Here is a 20,307-nt window from a genome sequence, read left to right as displayed (position 1 = left end):
AGGAATATAGTTGACAATAATCGATCAATATAGAAGAAGGTATTTGGAAACGACCGGAGAAGGTCGAACATAAAACAAGAAAATGATTAAATAGGCCTACCATTTTATGCAGAAATATCTCTATTTATTATGGCAGATGCCACTACGAATATTTTAATTTTGTAGATATTCAGTATAAACAATGTATTGTTTGTAACATTTTGAGATACAAATTAAGGAAACATTGATAATTTTCAAACACATCAATAAAGTTTTTCCACCTTAAACGGAAACATAATTAAAGAAAATTAAAAATATCACGTAATAGTTTTTTGTTTTTAATTAGGTGTTATTCTGACTTATTCCCTAGGGACTCGGACCGGTGTATTTTCGTACTATTTGTTCTATAGTAAATCAGTCAAATTTGAGGCTTAATTCTGGATTCCAATGTTCTTGATGAATTATATACTCTTCAACTTTAAACATTAACACTATCTTAGTCCAATGAGGCCCAAAATATAATAGGTTAGCCATCTACTTTTTAGCTCACCTGTCACAAAGTGACAGGGTGAGCTTTTGTGATCGCTTTTCGTCCGGCGTCCGTCCGTCCGGCCGTCCGTCCGTCCGTCCGTCGTCCGTAAACTTTTTCTTTAAATGACATCTCCTCATAAACCGCTGAGCCAATTTCATCCAAACTTCACAGGAATGTTCCTTTGGTGGTCACCTTTAAAAATTGTTCAAAGAATTTAATTCCATGCAGAACTCTGGTTGCCATGGCAACCGATAGAAAAAACTTAAAATATCTTCTTTTAAGAAACCCAAAGAGGTAGAGCTAAGATATTTGGCATGAAACATCTTCTAGTGAGTGTCTATCAAGTTTGTTCAAATAAAAGCCCTGGGGTCAAAATTGGCCCCGCCCCAGGGGGTCATTGATTTTCCCTATATGCATATAGTAAAAACTTATAAATTCTTCTTTTATAGAACCCAAAGAGCTAGAGCTAAGATATTTAGCATGAAACATCTTCTAATGGGTGTCTACCAAGTTTGTTCAAATAAAAGCCCTAGGGTCAAAATTGGCCCCGCCCCGGGGGGTCATTGATTTTCCCTATATGCATATAGTAAAAACTTATAAAATCTTCTTTTAAAGAACCCAAAGAGCTAGAGCTAAGATATTTAGCATGAAACATCTTCTAATAAGTTTCTATCAAGTTTGTTCAAATAAAAGCCCTGGGGTCAAAATTGGCCCCGCCCCAGGGGGTCATTGATTTTCCCTATATGCATTTAGTAAAAACTTAATAAAATCTTCTTTTAAAGAACCCATAGAGCTAGAGCTTAGATATTTAGCATGAAACATTTTCTGATGGGTGTCTACCACATTTGTTCAAATAAAAGCCCTGGGGTCAAAATTGGCCCCGCCCCGGGGGTCATTGATTTCTCTTATATGTGTATAGCAAAAACTTAAAAAATCTTCTTTGAAAAAAAAACAAATAGCTAGAGTTTAGATACTAAGCATGAAACATCTTCTAGTGAGTCTCTACCAAGTTTGTTAAAAAAAAGCCCTGGGGTCAAAATTGGCCCGCCCCGGGGGACATTCATTTTTCTTATTTGTGTATAACAAAAACTTAAAAAATCTTCTTTGAAGAAACTCAAATAGCTAGAGTTTAGATATTAAGCATGAAGCATCTTCTAGTGAGTGTCTACAAAGTTTGTTCAAATAAAAGCCCTTGGGTCAAAATTGGGCCCGCCCCGGGTAAATTGATTTTCCTTATATGTGTATAGCAAAAACTTAAAAATTCTTTGAGAAAACCCGAATAGCTAGAGTTTAGATATTAAGCAGGAAACATTTACTAGTAAGTGTCTACAAAGATTGTTCAAATAAAAGCCCTGGGGTCAAAATTGGCCCCACCCCAGGTGTGTCACTGTTTTTAACTAAATGTGTAAAGAAATAACTTGACCAGCTAGACCTTAGATGTTTAGCATGAAACATCTTCTAATGGGTGTCTACCAAGTTTGTTCAAATAAAAGCCCTGGGGTTTAAACTGGCCCCGCTTCAGGGGCCTATATACAGGTGAGCGACTTCAGGGCCATCATGGCCCTCTTGTTTCAGAAATCTTCATTCTGTTGTAACACTGTTTAAATTCACCTCTTTAAAAACTCTTGACAGCTGGTGGGTAGTACATATTTAATCCTTCCACCAACAAATGAGTTCCTGGAGAATACACAAAAAAATAACTTTTAAAGTCATCATATAACACACAAAAACTACACACATGCAATAAATACACTTTAATTATGACCAATCTAACTAGAGATGACTTAAACTGGGCCATTTCAAAATTTTAAAGAACTACTTTCTAGACTACAACGGGTTCGGTCTAATTCCGTACCGGGTTGAGACCTAAATGAATCCAAAATTTAAGTTAAGCAAAACTTTATACTCATTTCCTAGTAATTTGGTGTTATACAGGTACAATCATATAGGTTTGACATGTCTCTAACAAATTACATTAATGCAGTACAATTTCTTAAATATGAACCTTCATGCGAAAAGTCAGGCTCGGCCAATAGAATTTTACGCAAAAATTTATATTACAAAATCTGTCATATCTTTTTATTCTGTCAATGGATTTTCTTCGAATAAAGTTTAATGTTACCGGCTAATGTCATACAGTTATTTTTATGAAAGAATAAGACCTTATTGCTTAAAAATTGTAATAAAAACTCCATTTCTTTAAATTGGAGCATGACATTTTGGGTTAAAATACAAGTAATCACAATTAAATGTGCTTTTTTCATAACTTTTTCCTTCAATATTGTAATAAAGCTTACTGATTATGATTTTTACCTATATACCATGGTAAATAAAGTAAAGAACCAACATACACACCCTACATTGTTTGCTTAAGATATCAATATTGACAAACAGAGGTAATCTTAAGGTTAGCAAAGAGGTTACCATATCACCATGGGCTATGTCTTCTGACAAAGTAAGATTAGCCAACCCTCACACAAATAAGGCTTAAAAAAGATGACACATACCGTCTCCCACTTTAAATCATTGAGAAGTCTTAATATAGTCAGAATTAGAGAAATTTTCTCCTGATATACATCAAAATAACTACCAAATATTGCCCGAGCATTGGGAACGCTACCGTCAATAGCTGAAGTTTCAAACTAGACATAAGTTATTACCTTCTCAATGTGTCCTGACAAAGCTGCTGCCAAACTGAGCTGAAGGAGTCCTTCCATAGATCTTCACCGGGATAAGGTAAGGTCCTGTACTCAAACCCAGGCTTTGGTAACTGCACGGTCTGAAAAAATATGCAACACTAGTACATGCCTAAGAAAATTATAAGAGGCATTTATGCTGTAATTCTGATATCTGAAAATGAAAGAAAATAATGTCTTAATCAATTAATCAATGGCTAAATTTGCTAATTCACACAGGAGAGCTAGTCTGGATTACCTGCCCTTTGTCTAAACAAAGAGTCAGGCACAAACCAAATAATGGCGGCGGCGATGGAAACGGTAAGTTTACGAGCAAATAGCAAAAGGTGGTTCATTGTGATAGTATTGACTTTCTGGTCAATATCAATGGTGTAGTTTTCATTCGTGTAAAGTGTTCTTATGGAGCTATTACTTATAATGATCAGATTTTACATTCCTGACAAGTTGAATATTTTTCGGACAAATTTACACATAGTGTAATTTCGGACAATATATATTTAATTGATAACTTTTATCTTCATATATCCTTATCGTGGCTTGTGACAGCATCTTACTATACTGAAGTAGATAATTACTGTACATTGTGCGTAAATTATGTCCTTGCATATAATAAATGCATTATCAGTGATATTATTAATTAATATATATACTTGATACAGATACATATATATTATATGGATATGGATTTGGTTAATAAGTTTAACTCAAATAGTTTTTATAACTTTGAGTTATTCTTTTATTCAAGACAAGACCATGCTCCTTTATGTTTTACAGAATCTTTAATATAAACCATAAAATTTCAATATTTACATTGAATACTTGTTAAATGTACATGTCGTATTTTATATAAACCTAGGATGAACGAATCAAGCATAATAGATGGTCGGCTGATGAGAAGTCTTTCTTGAGGGAATACAGCCAGGCGTCAACAAGAGGAGAATCTGAAAATAGTTTCTGGAACAATTGTGCGACAGCCATGAACAAGAAGTTTGGTGGAAAAAACAGAACAGGTAAACAATGTTTTGAAGCTTTGCTAACATTAGTCTGGTCCTATTAAGTCTGATTTTTCTAGGCTCTATTTTTCTTCAGCTATATTATAAATACATTATGGACCATGCTCATAAACTTGCTTGGCATGACTATTGTCAACATATACAGTACAGCTAATACTCAAGTATTTTAAAGGCCATAATATAATCTGTTGTATTTTACTAGGTGTTGCTTTTTATGCTTTGCAAGTTATTTGTGATATACATGTATAGCCCCCTCTCATGCACAAGAATCAGATTTTTTAAAGGTTTTCCCAGACTCCTAAATTGCAAGTGTTTCCCGATTGTGTACTTGTGTTATTTGCTTCAAAGGAAAATCTTGTAAGATGGCAGCTTGGCGGTTGAGCCTTACCAGTACATCTAGCAACACAGCATGTACCTCTTCAGCTGCTGAAGATTTTGGAGATTTTACACAGCTGCCGGAGACAAACGGTTGTGATGTGGGAACACAGACTGAGTGGTCTTTCAATAGAAAGAATAGGCAAGAATATTCTTATCTCAAAATTCATTATTCTGTTCATAACAAAATACATCATTAAAATTTGACACACATTATCTAATAACTGATCATCAGTATGTGATCTTCTATTGCCTTGTTTTACAAATTGTTGATAACATATTTGGTTATGTGTAATAACTTAAATCCTGAATATTTGTATTTATACTTTCTGTGTTTGACAGAGGCATATAGTTTAAAAGAGCTTCTTTGGATATTTGTGAAAATGAATTGTACTTTTAAAAATACTTGTCATAGAATTTAAAATGTGTCGATGCAATGTCTTGGTATTGTTAAAGAACATAACTGCCCGGATGATATTGTGTAAAAATGTACAAGCTCCTTAAAAGTTAAATAACGTTTTTTTCCAGGACAAGCAAGCAAGATTGGATATTCTTTGAGCCACGAAAATATCTGCAGGGGGTAAGTTTGATGTACAGAAGCGCTTTAAACCCCCATTCAGTAATGCTAGTTAGAAAAAGTTATTAAAAGTCTAGCACTTAGCCATCACACAAATAATCTTGTGCAGTATAAATTAATTGAACTTTAACTTGACAAAGTTCAGTACATCAATAATGATGTTTTTTATGCCTCTAGTCGAAGACATTGTTTTTGTCCTTGACTTTCAAAGAACCTTGACCTTGATAGAAAAATATGAGCAAAATCGACTTTGGCTTGTAACTGCTTGGGGCATTGTGTTTCACAAACACATCTTGTTCTATATAAAGTTTATTTTATTAACGATTATTACCTACATGTATGTTGAGAAGTTTTGCAACCTTGAATGTTATAAGCTTTCGAGACAAACTGAGAAAAACAGAATGAGCATGGTACTTTGAGGACCACTCTTATTGCTTTTTGTAAAAAAACAAAACAAAAATTTCATGTTGCTTTAAACTACCATTTGATATTGATAATGGTCATTTCAGACAAAGAGCAAGTGTGCTGAGACATTAAATACTGCTGCACTGAGACGTCTAAGGACCTATTCAGAGCTAAAGGAAGAGGACATACATGAGATCATAAAAAAATTATGTGAGTATTATTTTAATTTAATTAACAAATAATAATATTAAAATATAATACTAAGCCGAATACAAATTATGCAATGATATATTTATACCCCCACAAACAAAAGTTTGAGGGGGGTATATTGGAGACATCACGTCAGTCGGTTGGTTAGTCGGGCGGGCTGTTGGTCCGTCCGCATATATACGAACATTCTTGTGGCGCAAACTACTTCCACATTTCTTGAGTGATTCATTTGAAACTTGGAATGTTATCACACTGATGTGCAGATATGCAATCAATCCAGGTTGGCATAGTTATGTGCTCTTGAACTTAGCCAAATTTTGTGAAACTGCTTATAACTTCCATCTTGGCTGTGTATACTGTGACAAATGTGCGTTGTGGGGGTATTAATCATCTTTAGTGATAGTTCTTGTTATAATTTATATCGACTGAAGTCAATTCTTTTTTGGTATCACAGCATAATTATTTTAAAGATAAGAAGTAAAAAATGGGATAATAAATTGACATTATTGATTAGAAAATGTTAGAAATCTCTAGCTTTCATTAACATTTGCAGTGCACAAGAACTGTAACTCTACTTTGTTCTGTTTTAAATTCTTCTTCTTTGAGCATAACTTTGTCAACTTCTATGCAATGTCAGGGGACACATCTGTTTCAAAGAAACATGTCGAGTCGATTTAAAAAGAGCTTTTTTAGCTATTTTAATTGGATATTTACGCAAATACTCAGCTGATCTGTAAACTCGAGTTATTACTGAAATAAAAGATTTATTTAGTTAAGGTGTCAGATGTGCATTTCATTGCTGTATTAAACAACATTTTCCAGGTTCCAGCTCTTCACATGAAGTTGCAGCCCACCTGTTGTCGTCACCCTTGCGAGGAAGTATTATTGTGGAACTTCTGAATGAAATTGAATTTGCAGCAAAAGAATGCTGCAACAAGGAAAGTGTTTTGGCCCAAAAGGAATTCTGTGACTTGACTGATTTTAACTGGCATGAACTCATTGGTGAACTTCTTGAACAACAACCATTGCTAGCTGATGTTCTCTTGGCAGTGTCACTACCAACATCAAAAATAGGGAATACCAACAGTGTTCATAAACTTATACCAGTTTTATCAACTGTGTTTGGAATGCTGATGAAAACCAGATACCAAGAGCTGTCTTTAGTTCAGAAGATCATTGCAATGACTTTGGCTAATGAACAGACAAGCCAAAAAGTAAATTGTGTCACAACTATGTTTTGTTGCCTTCAGACATTGTGTTAAGAGCCCAATGCCACAAACTATTGACTAATCAAAAAATTGGATTGAATAAACTAGAAAAAAATGTCTCTTAAATGGACATTCCCCTTTATCTGGTATAAATCAGTGAAGTATTTAATAAGATACGTCTTAAAACATTGGATTTGTTTTTATTTTTAAAACTCCAACATATCAGAAAAAGTTAAGTGGCAAAGTACCAAAATAATTAAAGTTTGTGAATTTGGGCATTCAAATGTTAAGAATTCTGTTCATGTTCATTGCACATGTTTTATCTATGGAAACTTTATTATTATTGTTTTTAAGTTTATGCATTGTATATTTTTTTATTATGCATTTGACTATGCAAATGTTGTTTTTAATTTGTTTTCAAGTTGGTGTTTAGGGTTGTATTACAGAAATGTTCATGATTTTTATGCTCCCCAAAAAATTTCGGGGAGCATATAGTTGCCGGGTTGTCCGTCCGTCAGTCAGTCCGTCCGTCAGTCAGTCAGTCAGTCAGTTCGTCCGTACGTCCCGAATTCGTGTCCGGCCCATAACTTTGTTATTTGAAGTCGGATTTTAAAACTATTTCACAGAAATGATCACCATATTAAGACGACGTGTAGCAAGCAACGTTTGGATCGCTACCTTGACGTTCAAGGTCACAGCATGACCTTGCAGCAAAATCGTGTCCGGCCCATAACTTTGTTATTTAAAGTTGGATTTTAAAATTATTTCACAGAAATGATCACCATATTAAGACGACGTGCCGCGCGCAACATTTGGGCTGCTACATTAAAGGTAAGGTCACAGCATGACCTTGCATCAAAATCGTGTCCGGCGCATAACTTCGTTATTTAAAGTTGGATTTCGAAAATATTTCACAGAAATGATCACCATATTAAGACGACGTGATGCACGCAATATTTGGGTCGCTACCTTGAAGGTCAAGGTCACAGCATCCACATGGAACATCATAATTGTGACACTGCATCTGACTACGCAAACCTTGTGCTTCAAGTAGGCGTTCTATTCATGGAATTGAATGAGATTGTCACAGCATGACCTTGCAGCAAAATCATGTCTGGCCCATAACTTGGTTGTTTGCAGTCAGATTTAACAACTATTTTTGACAAACTACTTCTGTGTCCGATACCTACTCGGGGAGCATTACCCGGTTCGACCGGCTCTTGTTCTGAACTAAAGTAGTATTATTTGGTTGCATGTTAAAATATCTATATTTTTTATCTTTTTATTACAGTTTTTTTCTATTGATGATTCTGTAATATGAACAAGGCCCCTATTTATGTTCATAAATGATGTTGTCAATGACCAAAAAAAGAATAACTGTACTGAAAGTACTGTGGTCATCTTTAAAGGACACAACACTTTATCAAAACTGTCCGTTTACATTGTCACCAATTGCAAATATTACTTAGGGCTGTTCCAGGAAAAAGTGTTGGGGGTGGAACGGAACTTAAAAATGGGGTTACCACAATACAATTTTATCTTTTTTTGGTACAGTCCATATGGAAATTCCAGGAAACACCCCCACCCACCGAATTTTAATTGATTTCCGTTCCACCACCACCCCCCCCGGGGATGCCGTTTTCCCTGGAACAGCCCTTAGTCAAAATGTTCATTTAGATAGCTTTTAAGTGTTTGTATATACATATTTATATAATATAAATATAATGTCTAGTATGAAATTAATGGGAAAAGTAAATAAAGAAAAAAATATTTTTAGATTTTCTTTTGTTTGTTTTTAGATTTCCAAACACATTTAAGTGGAATTATTTAACGCAATCACAAATGGAAATGCAATATTTCTCATATATATTTGTAGGTGTATGACAGACTTCAACCTTTGGGCGTGACACTGAGCCATTCAGGCATGTTATACACAATGGATCAGATAGCAGGACATTTTAATTGTGAATTAATTGATTCCATTGTAAATGGAAAGAAATTTAGAATTGTTGGGGACAACATCAATTTTTATGTTGGTTTAACCCATGAGCGAAAATCCAGAGGGAATGCAGCTCATATGGAGCATTGGTTTGGTTCAATGGCAATTGTACAAAACTTGAGCTTTAGTCACTTATCTCACCAGACACCACAATGTGACCTGCGAGCACTGCCCGTCTCAGCATTCTTGTTAGAAGAAAAGGATATTCAAATACTAAAAAAGAATGTCTCACACCATATTGCAAGAGTAATGGCAGAGTTTTTCCCATGGATGAAATTCGCCAAAGAAACTGCAAACAAACCAATCCTAAGTGTGTTTGCTGAATTGCCCGAGTTCAGCAGAAAAAATAAACTGATTCCACTCCCAGTAATGTCAAAAAATGAACAAAAATACTCAGATGTTGTAGACATACTTGAAAGCTATGAAAATCTAGTTGTCTCGGTTTGCAACAAGGCCAACGTTGAACCAACCCAGGTACATGTTGGTGGTGATCAGCTTACTAGAGAGCGATTTTCTGGGGCAACTGTTGTATAATACAGCAAATACAGAGCCATGTACTTTACATGCACAGAAAATTCGCCTGCTGCGAACAGATGCCAACGGCAATGACGTCAAAAACCACTTTAACCATTGCAAGGAACTTGCTATTTCATTTTTGAAAGCACACATCGTCGAAGCAGCATGTGAACAGTTTGGCGTTGATGACTGCAAGACAGTGCCAAATATTGACCTACCAAGTGATGGTGACTCAATCTCAGACTGGTTAGAGAGAGTAGTAGAGCCAATAACAGACACCATTCTTAATGCGTGTAACCCTGACAACCCAGACATCCACATGGAACATCATGACTGTGACACTGCAGCTGACTATGCAAACCTTGTGCTTCAAGTAGGTGTCCTGTTCATGGAATTGAATGATGTTGTCAAACACCCAGACAGAGACAGGCTACTGGCTGTACTAAAGATACTGATGGTCATCTTTAAAGGACACAACACAAGATCGAAGTATGCTTTAGAGATTCTCCGTTTGCTTTGTCAGCAATTTGCATTGTTAAGCGAGAGTCAGGCATTTTCCAGTCTGTACGGCTTGTTTGTAAATACAGGGGGTAAACCCGATACTAACAGTCCAGCAGATTTGGAGATGGAGCATCTTGTTAGGTTGACTAAAGGTCATCTCAAAGCCATGTGTTCAAACAAGTCCGAGTCTTCGATGCGGAAACGCAGTAGTGCATTCTTTGGAATGCAAAAGATCTGTGATAATTTTGATACTGAAACAAATATTGTTCATCGTGCTCAAAGGCACAAAGTTGTCTCAGCAGTTGACGATGAAATGGCAATCATTCAGGACTTGAGGAAGATAAGGCCTTTTTATCATGTGTGTGGAAGAAAAGTTGCTTCTATGAAGCGCTGTCCCAAAAATCCTGTAAAAAGGATTAGCTTAGAAGAACTTCAAAAATGGATTGTTCAAAACCAAACAAAATTTTATTATGAAATTGGAAGGTGAACAAATTGACAGGATTGTCACTTTTAAAGGGTTGAAACAAATTTACCATATATACATGTACATTATGTTTTGTTTAATTTCACTCATTGGACAAAAAAAGTCAATATAAACCATGTAAAGTCCACAGGGTCGTATTCACAAAGCACATTAAGTTAAAAAATAACTTAAGTGAAAATTTCAATTCCCCTTATTTCCTTCATTAGGTCATTTATATGGAAAATCATTACATCTGTGTGAAATACATTCATAAAACATTTCTTTTATGCAAAAGTAGGTCATTTTAAAACAAAAGTTTAAATGTAATGGTGTTAAGAATTTTTTATAATATTAAGTTTTGACTTAAGATGCTTTGTGAATATGACCCATTGGAGTGGCATGTTAGATTTGGTAAGGAGATCTTGTTATTACATTATTATGTAACTTAGCAATAAAGAAATGAAATACAAATTACATAATTATGCATCTACACAGTTCAACATAACAATACAAATTTGAGTAAGTTGCACAACTTTGTGTTTCAACAATGCTTGAAAATCCACTTAAAATGGCAGCCTTATGACACTTTGATGATGATTTTGGCCACCATATAGACCATGGATAAAATGAACCTGATTTAGGCTAAGTTGATAGATTACTAAAGTCATATTCTATTCCAAGTTCACCATTGCACAAATCACAGCAAACTAAGAATGTTTTCTCTGGTTCAGATTCAAAGCCAAAGTACTGGTTTATCAAACTTCTTCTGCAAGTATTTGTATTCACACAATATTCCTTCATTTCTCTGGTCATATGTGCTGATGCGATGTCTGACTTGTTAAAAAATAAAATGGCCTGAGCATCGATGTCACTCCTTCCAGCTCTTCCGATCTCCTGAACGTAAGCTGCAAATATAAATGAGACTAAGTTTATGGGTAAACTTAATTGTGAGGGAAACTTGGAGCTTACTGAACAGCACTCGAGTCCATTTTTAGATGAGAACCTAGAAGCACAAAACATCTCAAGCTAAAATTTGATTCACGGAAAGAATTTTTGGTTCCAGTTATTTCTTGAGAACATTTTATTTATAAATTTAACTTCTACGTAAAGTTTACCATAAATATATATGCTTTGTGCAAAATAAAGTCAAAATGAAACTGTTACTTTTATTGCAATTTTAAAGTTAAGGTTTTTTAATTTCATTCATAAGGTGCTTCAAGAATACGGTTCTAGTACTGCGGTTAATTTGTATTAGCCAAAGACAAGTAAGAAGTAAAATGAACAATAGCTTTTAATTCTCAATACATGAGTAAAATGCCTTTAGTACCTGTACATTCTCATATATCTGGGAGTTTCTAGAACTTTCTGTGTTACGGAGGCCTATAAATCCAGTGTTTGACCAGAATGGTATCAGTACAACTTGCTTGTTTAAAATAGAAGTCTTTACAATGCCGTAACTTACTTTCTAAAGATGTAGGAGGACCAGCATGAATCACACGTTTCACATGTCTCAAATCTGCGCCCATGCCTAGAGCCACAGATGCAAAAATCAGCCTTATGGCTGACTCTTCCTCCTGTAGGGTCTGGACAATATGTTTCTTCAGCTGAAATTCATTTTAAAAAAATACAAAAGTTTTGAATCCTTCTGACTGGAAGTTGCAACTATTTATCATTTATATCTTTAAAAAAATACAATAATTTTAGATAAATGGTATGTTTACATTTGTTTTATGTTGCTTGTTACACATTAATTTTTCATAGAAACAGTGTAAAATCTTTTAAGCCCACCTAAAGCATACATGATCATTACACTGTTTCTCTATAAAATCTATGAAAATCTATGAAAGTAGCCATATAATAATGCATTTTCTTATAAAACTGCTTTAGGAAAGGTCATACATATACTTAACTACAAAAAAACCTCCTTATTAGCAGCTTAATTAGTAGGCATAACTGCCAAGTGAATTGTTACCATACTTCACTGAAATTACATTATTATAAAAATACCATTAACAGAAAAAACATAATGGCAATAACATTTGACTATTTCAAAATAAATTCACTGTAAAGTTGAAAATAAATAATACCTTTCCATCTGGGCCCTCCATAGATGAATGATACATAACAACTCTAGTTGTTTTCTCTGATGGCGCTCCTGAGTAGAATTCATCACCAAGTACTTCCTTTGCTAATTCATATCCATAACCTATCCAGTTCATAGTCTTGCAATATATTATGGTTATCCCAAAGTTATCAAGTTCACTCTTAAGTTGTTGTAAAACTGGTACAAATATATAATCGTATGGCGTCAAGGATGTATTTCCCTTCGAGTTTGGACTCGGACGATTCTTGACAATCATTTTAATATTGTCTTTTGCAGGGCTAGCACATACAACTTCAAAGTTTGTCATATGAAGACATTTAGCTATTTCTTTTTGCCCGGCTCTAGTTATTGTTGCTGACAATGCAAGAATTGGGCAACTTACAAGAGACTTCAATTGGTATATTCTTTTAAAGTCCTTCCTGAATTCTTTGCCCCATTCAATGACACAATGAGCCTCATCTATTACAAGAAACTTGTCATACTCTTGAAATTGAGATGAGCGAAAAAGTTTGTTTATTTCAGGAGAGTTTAAAACAGTTTCTGGGTGAAAGAAAAAATATTTGGTATTTGATAAGTCAATAGTGTCTATATTCATTGACAAGGAAAATGATTGTCCACTGAGTTTCACCGTTTGCTGTTCAATTATAGCGTTTAAAGGCACAATAACAATAACAAGACACTTTGGAACAAAAAACGGCAGAATTTCATATATAAACGATTTTCCATAACCAGTTGGAAGTGCACAGATGCAGTCTTTTTTAGATAATAATGTTTGTATTGCTTGCAGCTGTAGCGGTTTAATTTTTGTTATTTTGCAATTGAACTCTGTAGAGTAGTTATGCAAAGCATCTGTGATTGACTGGCTACTTATATCCTGAAAACAGAAAAAAGACATGACACTTTTATTATAAACATAAAAAAGCCAGGTCATTTTTAATTAGATTGGTGGGGGTACCACATTCTATACATGTATAAATACTAACAATCAGCTTCTATTGAATTAAAAATAATATTCATTTCTATGTTCATAAATGTGTGTGAGGTGCAGTGGCGGATCCAGGATTTGGCCTTAGGTAAATCATTGAAAGTGTTAAAAGTTGACAGTATTGCAGTAAGTTATTTTAAGCGTGTTTTGTGCCGTTTGGGCCACATTTCTATTATAATAAAGCTTAAAATGATGCGCGAGCGAGGAAAAATTGAGAAAAATTAGCGTTTTTGGGCATAAAAAATCATAAGTCTGCGGCCATTAGGGGGGGGGGCGTGCGCCGGGTGTGGCCCCCCCCACCCTGGATCCGCTAGTGAGGTGGGTAGGAATGGCTCAAACAAATTAAGTTAATAATTGGCATAGTCCTGGCAACGTCCCACCACCATCTAAACCAGAGGATTCTAATTTTTGTAAAACTGTTCTACAGAATGAATGTTAACATTACAATATTATCAATGTATCAAAACTGAATAAGCATTTATTCCGTATTTTCTGTAAGTTTGACACAAACCATATCAGACTTAATGTTGGTGGTGGGACGTTTGCCGGGATATTGCCAACACACATTCGTATTGATCACAATACAAAACAAAATCATTTTACAAGAAAACTTATGATTTCATATCCGAAATATCACAATCTTCGTATTTGTCCGAAAAGTACTCAACTTATTGAAGTTTAAAAAAAATAACATGTGAAAATGCTCCACGAAAATAAACGTTATTTTTAAGAATTTTATATATACATATCAATTAAAAATTCAACAATATCCCGATGAACCACTTTTTAAAAACATTTGGTTAACATACAGCTATCATCGCGTCGGCCATTGTTTCGTCAATGCCAGACTTCTATTTGTTTACAATAGAAGCTGGGAACCAGACTAACAGGAGAGCTTGTATAAATATTGTGTGCTGAAAAATGCATGCCTGTATGAAAATAGCAGTTTAGACATTATAAATCTAACCTAAATTAACTGATGTAGCAGCTACAACAGCAACAACAACAATCATAACATTTGAGCCAATTATCCATAAAGTACACTGTTTAATGACTAGAAAATATTTTATGTGTATATATTAATAGCAAATACATTCTGCAACACAGCAAAACATCAAGTTTCACTACACTGAAAATGCCTATATTTCCAAATTTTATAAATCACATTTGTCCTGTTCAATTGTCAGTTCTGCTTCATTGAAATACAAGAAAATAGTGAATATTTACATACTGATAATTACAGCATCAATCCTTTGCTGAAACATCAAAACATATAATGTGTGGTCCATATGAGCAATAGGCTACTATGGTGCTTGTTCGAATCCCATCGCCGGTGCTTCTTGGGCCCCTTAGAGATCTCTGGAATGAGCTTGCCAATCACTTTTTTTACCAATGTAACCAATATGTTACCACACACTCCCCAATTCCTTGCAATGCATAATTTATCCATAATTTAAGATGCATTTCTCTAAAAATTATCATTTTCTATATAAATCTTATAAAAATAAGCTAGATTTATAGTATTGTTATGCGCTAATTTATGGTTCTACTAAATGTGGATTGAATCACAACACAATGTTCCGTTTTATATTTTAATGTTTCTTTCTTAGTGGAATACCACAGATAATATATAACATATACACAGGTTATCCTGATGTTTACAAATTAATATTAAAAACAGTAACAATTATTTCTAGTGGAAAGCCACAATACAATGTTATCACTTGGAAATCCAAAATCTAACTGACCCTAAATTTTCTACATGTATCTTTACAATAATTCTAAAATTGATTTCGTTTTAACTGACCAATAGAATGTTTAACATTTTTGTGTCTTAAATAACAAAATGACCAATCAGGTTTCAATACAAATAATGTAACATAGCAACATAGAATTTATAACAACAATCATCACCTGGATATTTTATCAGTCATAAGGTTTAACAACATGATAAGTACAGACAGCTTAATTGACCTTATCACCTATATATTATAAAACTTTTAGCACAGTTGATTGGACAAAGAGGAAAAGCCGCATTTTAATCTTCCAGTTACATAATTTTAAATTTGACATCTGTTATTGAAACATATACTATTTGTAACGTATTTTTGAAATTTCACATATTTTGTTTTGAAAATATGACCTTTTAGAAAATGATCATATATATAAATATTTGTGTTTAAAAGAAAATCATCATGCATATTTATTCTTTTTTTTTTTTGTAAATGAATTTTATCATTTTTCGGCTGCACAACACTTCTCCCTCCTTCAAGACTATTTCACTCCTGTGAAATGAAGCATAAATACTATATAACAAAAATAAATATCATTAAATTAGAATACTGTTTACATAAGATATTCAGTTTCAGAAAAATATACTTGAATATAAAGCACCGATTTTGCTGAAAAGCGTAAGTACCATTCACTAATAATAAATATCCTTATCACTGTCTTATTGTAAACAACAGAGTTTTAATGATGTCTATTTCTGTTGTATTGTCCCCTCTGTCCTTGTTGTCTTCCATGATGATATTGACCTCTCCATTCATGTGGGAACCCGGTCTCGCATGTACTTGAAAAGTCTTGATTTTTGTTTCCTCTTTTTCGACATAGATATTTAGTTTTGTCTTTTAACTGAGCAATCTCGTCTCTTAAGTTGTGGTTTTGATTTTTAAGGTCATCTATTTCGTCTTTTTTCCTTGATTCTATCATTTCTATTTCATAAGATTTCTGGTTGTGTTTCAGTCTCAGTTGTTCATAATCGCCATTAAGTTTCTTAAATTCTAATATAAGTTTGTCCATTATCTCTAGTTTTGAAGAGTCAGCCCGAATTGTTTCCTTTAGCGAGTTGTTTTTTTGAAAAAATGTTTCTTTAAGTTGACTTATTTCTAATTTCTTTAGGGAAACCTCATCCTGTAGTTTTTCATTAAAATCCTTAAGTCTTTGATTTTTAATAACAAGGGCAATATTTTCTGCTTTTAAACCGTAAATAGTTTTAGTCATTGAATCGGTCAAAGATTTCAACTTCTGAAATTCTGCTGTTGAAACATTACTTACAGAATTGTTTGTTTGGTTCTTCTTAAAGAAGGCATCGTCTTCATTGTAAAATGGAAATGTGTATTCAGCTGTCTTGCGTCTGATGAAAGTTGTCATGCGTTCCTGATCGCGTAGTTTTGATTCGTTTGACTTTTGACTTACTGCTGGACGTAGACAAACTCGTGCAAAATGTCCAATTCTATTACATTTGTTGCATCTTGCCATTTTTGCATAACACTTCTCCTGTCTGTTATTATGATAAAGTCCACATTGTCCACATGATTTTTCGCTTCTGAATGGTATTCCATATGTGAAACTCATTGTTGTTCGTCTTGGGGAATTTGAATTCGTAGTCTCGCTTGCTAAATTGAGAGGTTGGGAAAGACACTGATTCCCGCCACGTGTTATGCGCTAATTTATGGTTCTACTAAATGTGGATTGAATCACAACACAATGTTCCGTTTTATATTTTAATGTTTCTTTCTTAGTGGAATACCACAGATAATATATAACATATACACAGGTTATCCTGATGTTTACAAATTAATATTAAAAACAGTAACAATTATTTCTAGTGGAAAGCCACAATACAATGTTATCACTTGGAAATCCAAAATCTAACTGACCCTAAATTTTCTACATGTATCTTTACAATAATTCTAAAATTGATTTCGTTTTAACTGACCAATAGAATGTTTAACATTTTTGTGTCTTAAATAACAAAATGACCAATCAGGTTTCAATACAAATAATGTAACATAGCAACATAGAATTTATAACAACAATCATCACCTGGATATTTTATCAGTCATAAGGTTTAACAACATGATAAGTACAGACAGCTTAATTGACCTTATCACCTATATATTATAAAACTTTTAGCACAGTTGATTGGACAAAGAGGAAAAGCCGCATTTTAATTTTTTAGTTACATAATTTTAAATTTAACATTTGTTATTGAAACATATACTATTTGTAACGTATTTTTGAAATTTTACATATTTTGTTTTGAAAATATGACCTTTTAGAAAATTATTATATATATAAATATTTGTGTTTAAAAGAAAATTATTATGCATATTTATTTTTTTTTTTTTTTTTTTTTTTTTTTTGTAAATGAATTTTATCATTTTTCGGCTGCACAACAGTATATTGCTAAACACATGGTGCAAAAATAAAATTTATCAATTTATAAACTGCTTTTTACAAAATTTAAATTTCATTTTTTAATTCTAAATTTATCTTTACAGTTTTAATTCAATAAAATGTGGTTAATCTTTCATGCAAAAGCTCTGTACCCTTCTCCCTGCTTACTGACTCAGTAGCAGACATCTACATTTGAAGGGGAGATAGCAATAACAACATATGTCCCAATTTAAAATGTCAAAATTTAAAATTTGAATTAAAATTTTCAAACCTGTCAGTTATCCTTTATTTTCCTGACTTCTTTTCATTAACACATCACTGATGCAAAGTTTCATCCATATCAACCAGTTCCAATTTTTCTTATTTCTTATCTAGGACTCGTACCGGTGAATTTTCGTACTATTTGTTTTATAGTAAATCAGTCAAATTTGAGGCTTAATTCTGGATTCCACTGTTCTTGATGAATTATATACTGTCTTCAACTTTAAACATTAACACTATCTAAGTCCAATGAGGCCCAAAATATAATAGGTTAGCCATCTACTTTTTTCAGAAATCTTCATTCTGTTGTAACACTGTTTAAATTCACCTCTTTAAAAACTCCTGACAGCTGGTGGGTAGTACATCTTTAATCCTTCCACCAACAAATGAGTTCCTGGAGAATACACAAAAAATAACTTTTAAAGTCATCATATAACACACAAAAACTACACACATGCAATAAATACACTTATACAATTATGACCAATCTAACTAGAGATGACTTAAACTGGGCCATTCCAAAATTTTAAAGAACTACTTTCTAGACTACAACGGGTTCGGTCTAATTCCGTACCGGGTTGAGACCCTAGAGGATTATCCGTAACGTACCGGCAAACGGTATTTAGCCAGGTTTTCGAAAGGTCAATTAACCAATCCTGTACGGTTTACAGATCACATGCTCCTCCATGTACCGAAAACAGGTCACGTGCTCCTCCATGCCTCAAAAGTTAAACGCGTACCAATACCCTGCGGTCTCCAGACCGCAGGGAACAATAATTTATACCTGAAGTTAATGATTGCATCATTGATGGTGGTGGATAATTGATATTTAACCGATTACATGATTAAACTTTCTTATATGAGCATACGTTTGCATAAGATGTCGTTTTACACGTGTAATTTTACAAACCGAAATTTTTACGAACGTGTGTAAAAATGAAACATGAAGTGTTATTTTTAATAATATCGTGTCCATGTAACAAAGTGAGTCATTTTTTTTTTTTGAAATTATCGATTCTTTCATCAATGTCCATTAATCAGAAGAAAAAAACTGTTGTATTCTGCGTTGTATTTACTTTTTCATGAATTGAGCAATTTCGAGTTGTATCCCTTATTATATTATAAATATAGTGGGAAAGGAAAAAAAAATACAGAATCCCCTTTGGTTTAACTATGTTTAATTTTGTCTTGTCTGTAATAAAAATTACTTTATGTTACTTGAGGAGAAACTCCGAAAACTGTCCATTATGTGAGAAAATGGACAGATCGAGGCGCTATGCGCCGTGATTTGTTTATTCTCCCACATAATGGACAGTTTGAGGAGTTTCTCTTACTTTAAAGATGTTTTCTATTGTCTTAATAATGGATAGTTGTATCAATCCATGCATTCTATACAAAAATTACCTGCCTCCATTGTTAACTTATTGGACACTTGAATTAAATTTCTTTTTCAGTGGGACAAAGAAATACAAGAATTAAAAAAAAACAACATAATTTCCATGTCTCATTTGTGTGTTTGTCTAGAAATGTTAAAACACCATTATCGGTTATTAGTTTGGGACTATAATACATATTGGAATAATAATGTAATAGTATGTATATTTTTATCATCAGTGATTATTGTTTTATGTTTTTCCCCAGCATAAATATGATTACAACTCCACAGCTTATCATTATTTAACAGTTTAACTAACACAAAATTTAAACGCTTTATTTCGAAAAAAAAAATCAATGAAACAGAGCAATTTATTGGCTAGTGTAGTAATAAATTTAGGGGAATAATCCTAATGAAAAGAGCAATTTACCACAAATCTACGATTATTGCACATTTTCGTTTGCAATGTTCTTTTTCTTTGTTAACCCTTTCACTGCCATAGGGACGGCTTAAGCCGTCCCTGTTATTTTCGGCGTATTTGCCATATGGACGGCTTTAGCCGTTTCTATAATAAGCATAATAATAATAATAAATTAATAATAATAATAAAAATAATAAGAAATATAAAGAAAATTATACCATCAACAATAATTATTATTATACTAGCATATTTGGAAACATATATAATTATCATAAATAAATACTAATAACAAATAATAATAATAATTATATTAATTAATAATATAGTATTTTTTTAGAAAACCCTCTGGCAAATAGGGGATCAATAAAACAATAACCCTCTGGCAGCGAAAGGGTTAATAAGAAACACAGTCGTTAATTTCCATATATATGTATATATACTCATATATACTAAATTAAAATACATGATCATTTTCATTGGAAAAAAAATGTTTGATATTGCTTAT

At 33.3% G+C, this 20,307-nt stretch overlaps 2 protein-coding genes and 1 pseudogene across 2 annotated transcripts; 2 read left to right on the top strand and 1 right to left on the bottom strand.

Moving 5' to 3' along the window:
* Positions 1-3,982: 3,982 nt before the first annotated feature.
* On the top strand, positions 3,983-8,771 carry LOC132742510 (uncharacterized). The gene is made up of 5 exons (XM_060730949.1): positions 3,983-4,217; positions 4,569-4,737; positions 5,124-5,175; positions 5,682-5,787; positions 6,610-8,771. The coding sequence occupies exons 1-5, from the start codon at positions 4,184-4,186 to the stop codon at positions 7,047-7,049; spliced, it is 801 nt and encodes a 266-aa protein (XP_060586932.1). The 5' UTR covers positions 3,983-4,183; the 3' UTR covers positions 7,050-8,771.
* Positions 8,772-8,902: 131 nt separating this feature from the next.
* LOC132742511 (uncharacterized) lies at positions 8,903-10,503 on the top strand (annotated as a pseudogene).
* A 53-nt stretch (positions 10,504-10,556) lies between these two features.
* On the bottom strand, positions 10,557-16,824 carry LOC132742509 (uncharacterized). The gene is made up of 4 exons (XM_060730947.1): positions 16,621-16,824; positions 12,562-13,452; positions 11,937-12,078; positions 10,557-11,379 (listed from the first exon to the last, which is right to left on the bottom strand). The coding sequence occupies exons 1-4, from the start codon at positions 16,822-16,824 to the stop codon at positions 11,117-11,119; spliced, it is 1,500 nt and encodes a 499-aa protein (XP_060586930.1). The 3' UTR covers positions 10,557-11,116.
* Positions 16,825-20,307: the final 3,483 nt, after the last annotated feature.

Source organism: Ruditapes philippinarum, unplaced genomic scaffold, assembly GCF_026571515.1.
Source record: "Ruditapes philippinarum isolate M1 unplaced genomic scaffold, ASM2657151v2 ctg9287_1_1_1_1, whole genome shotgun sequence".
NCBI lineage: Eukaryota > Metazoa > Mollusca > Bivalvia > Venerida > Veneridae > Ruditapes > Ruditapes philippinarum.
Note: the sequence above shows the minus strand (reverse complement) of the source record. Positions and strands in the feature narration are given on the sequence as shown.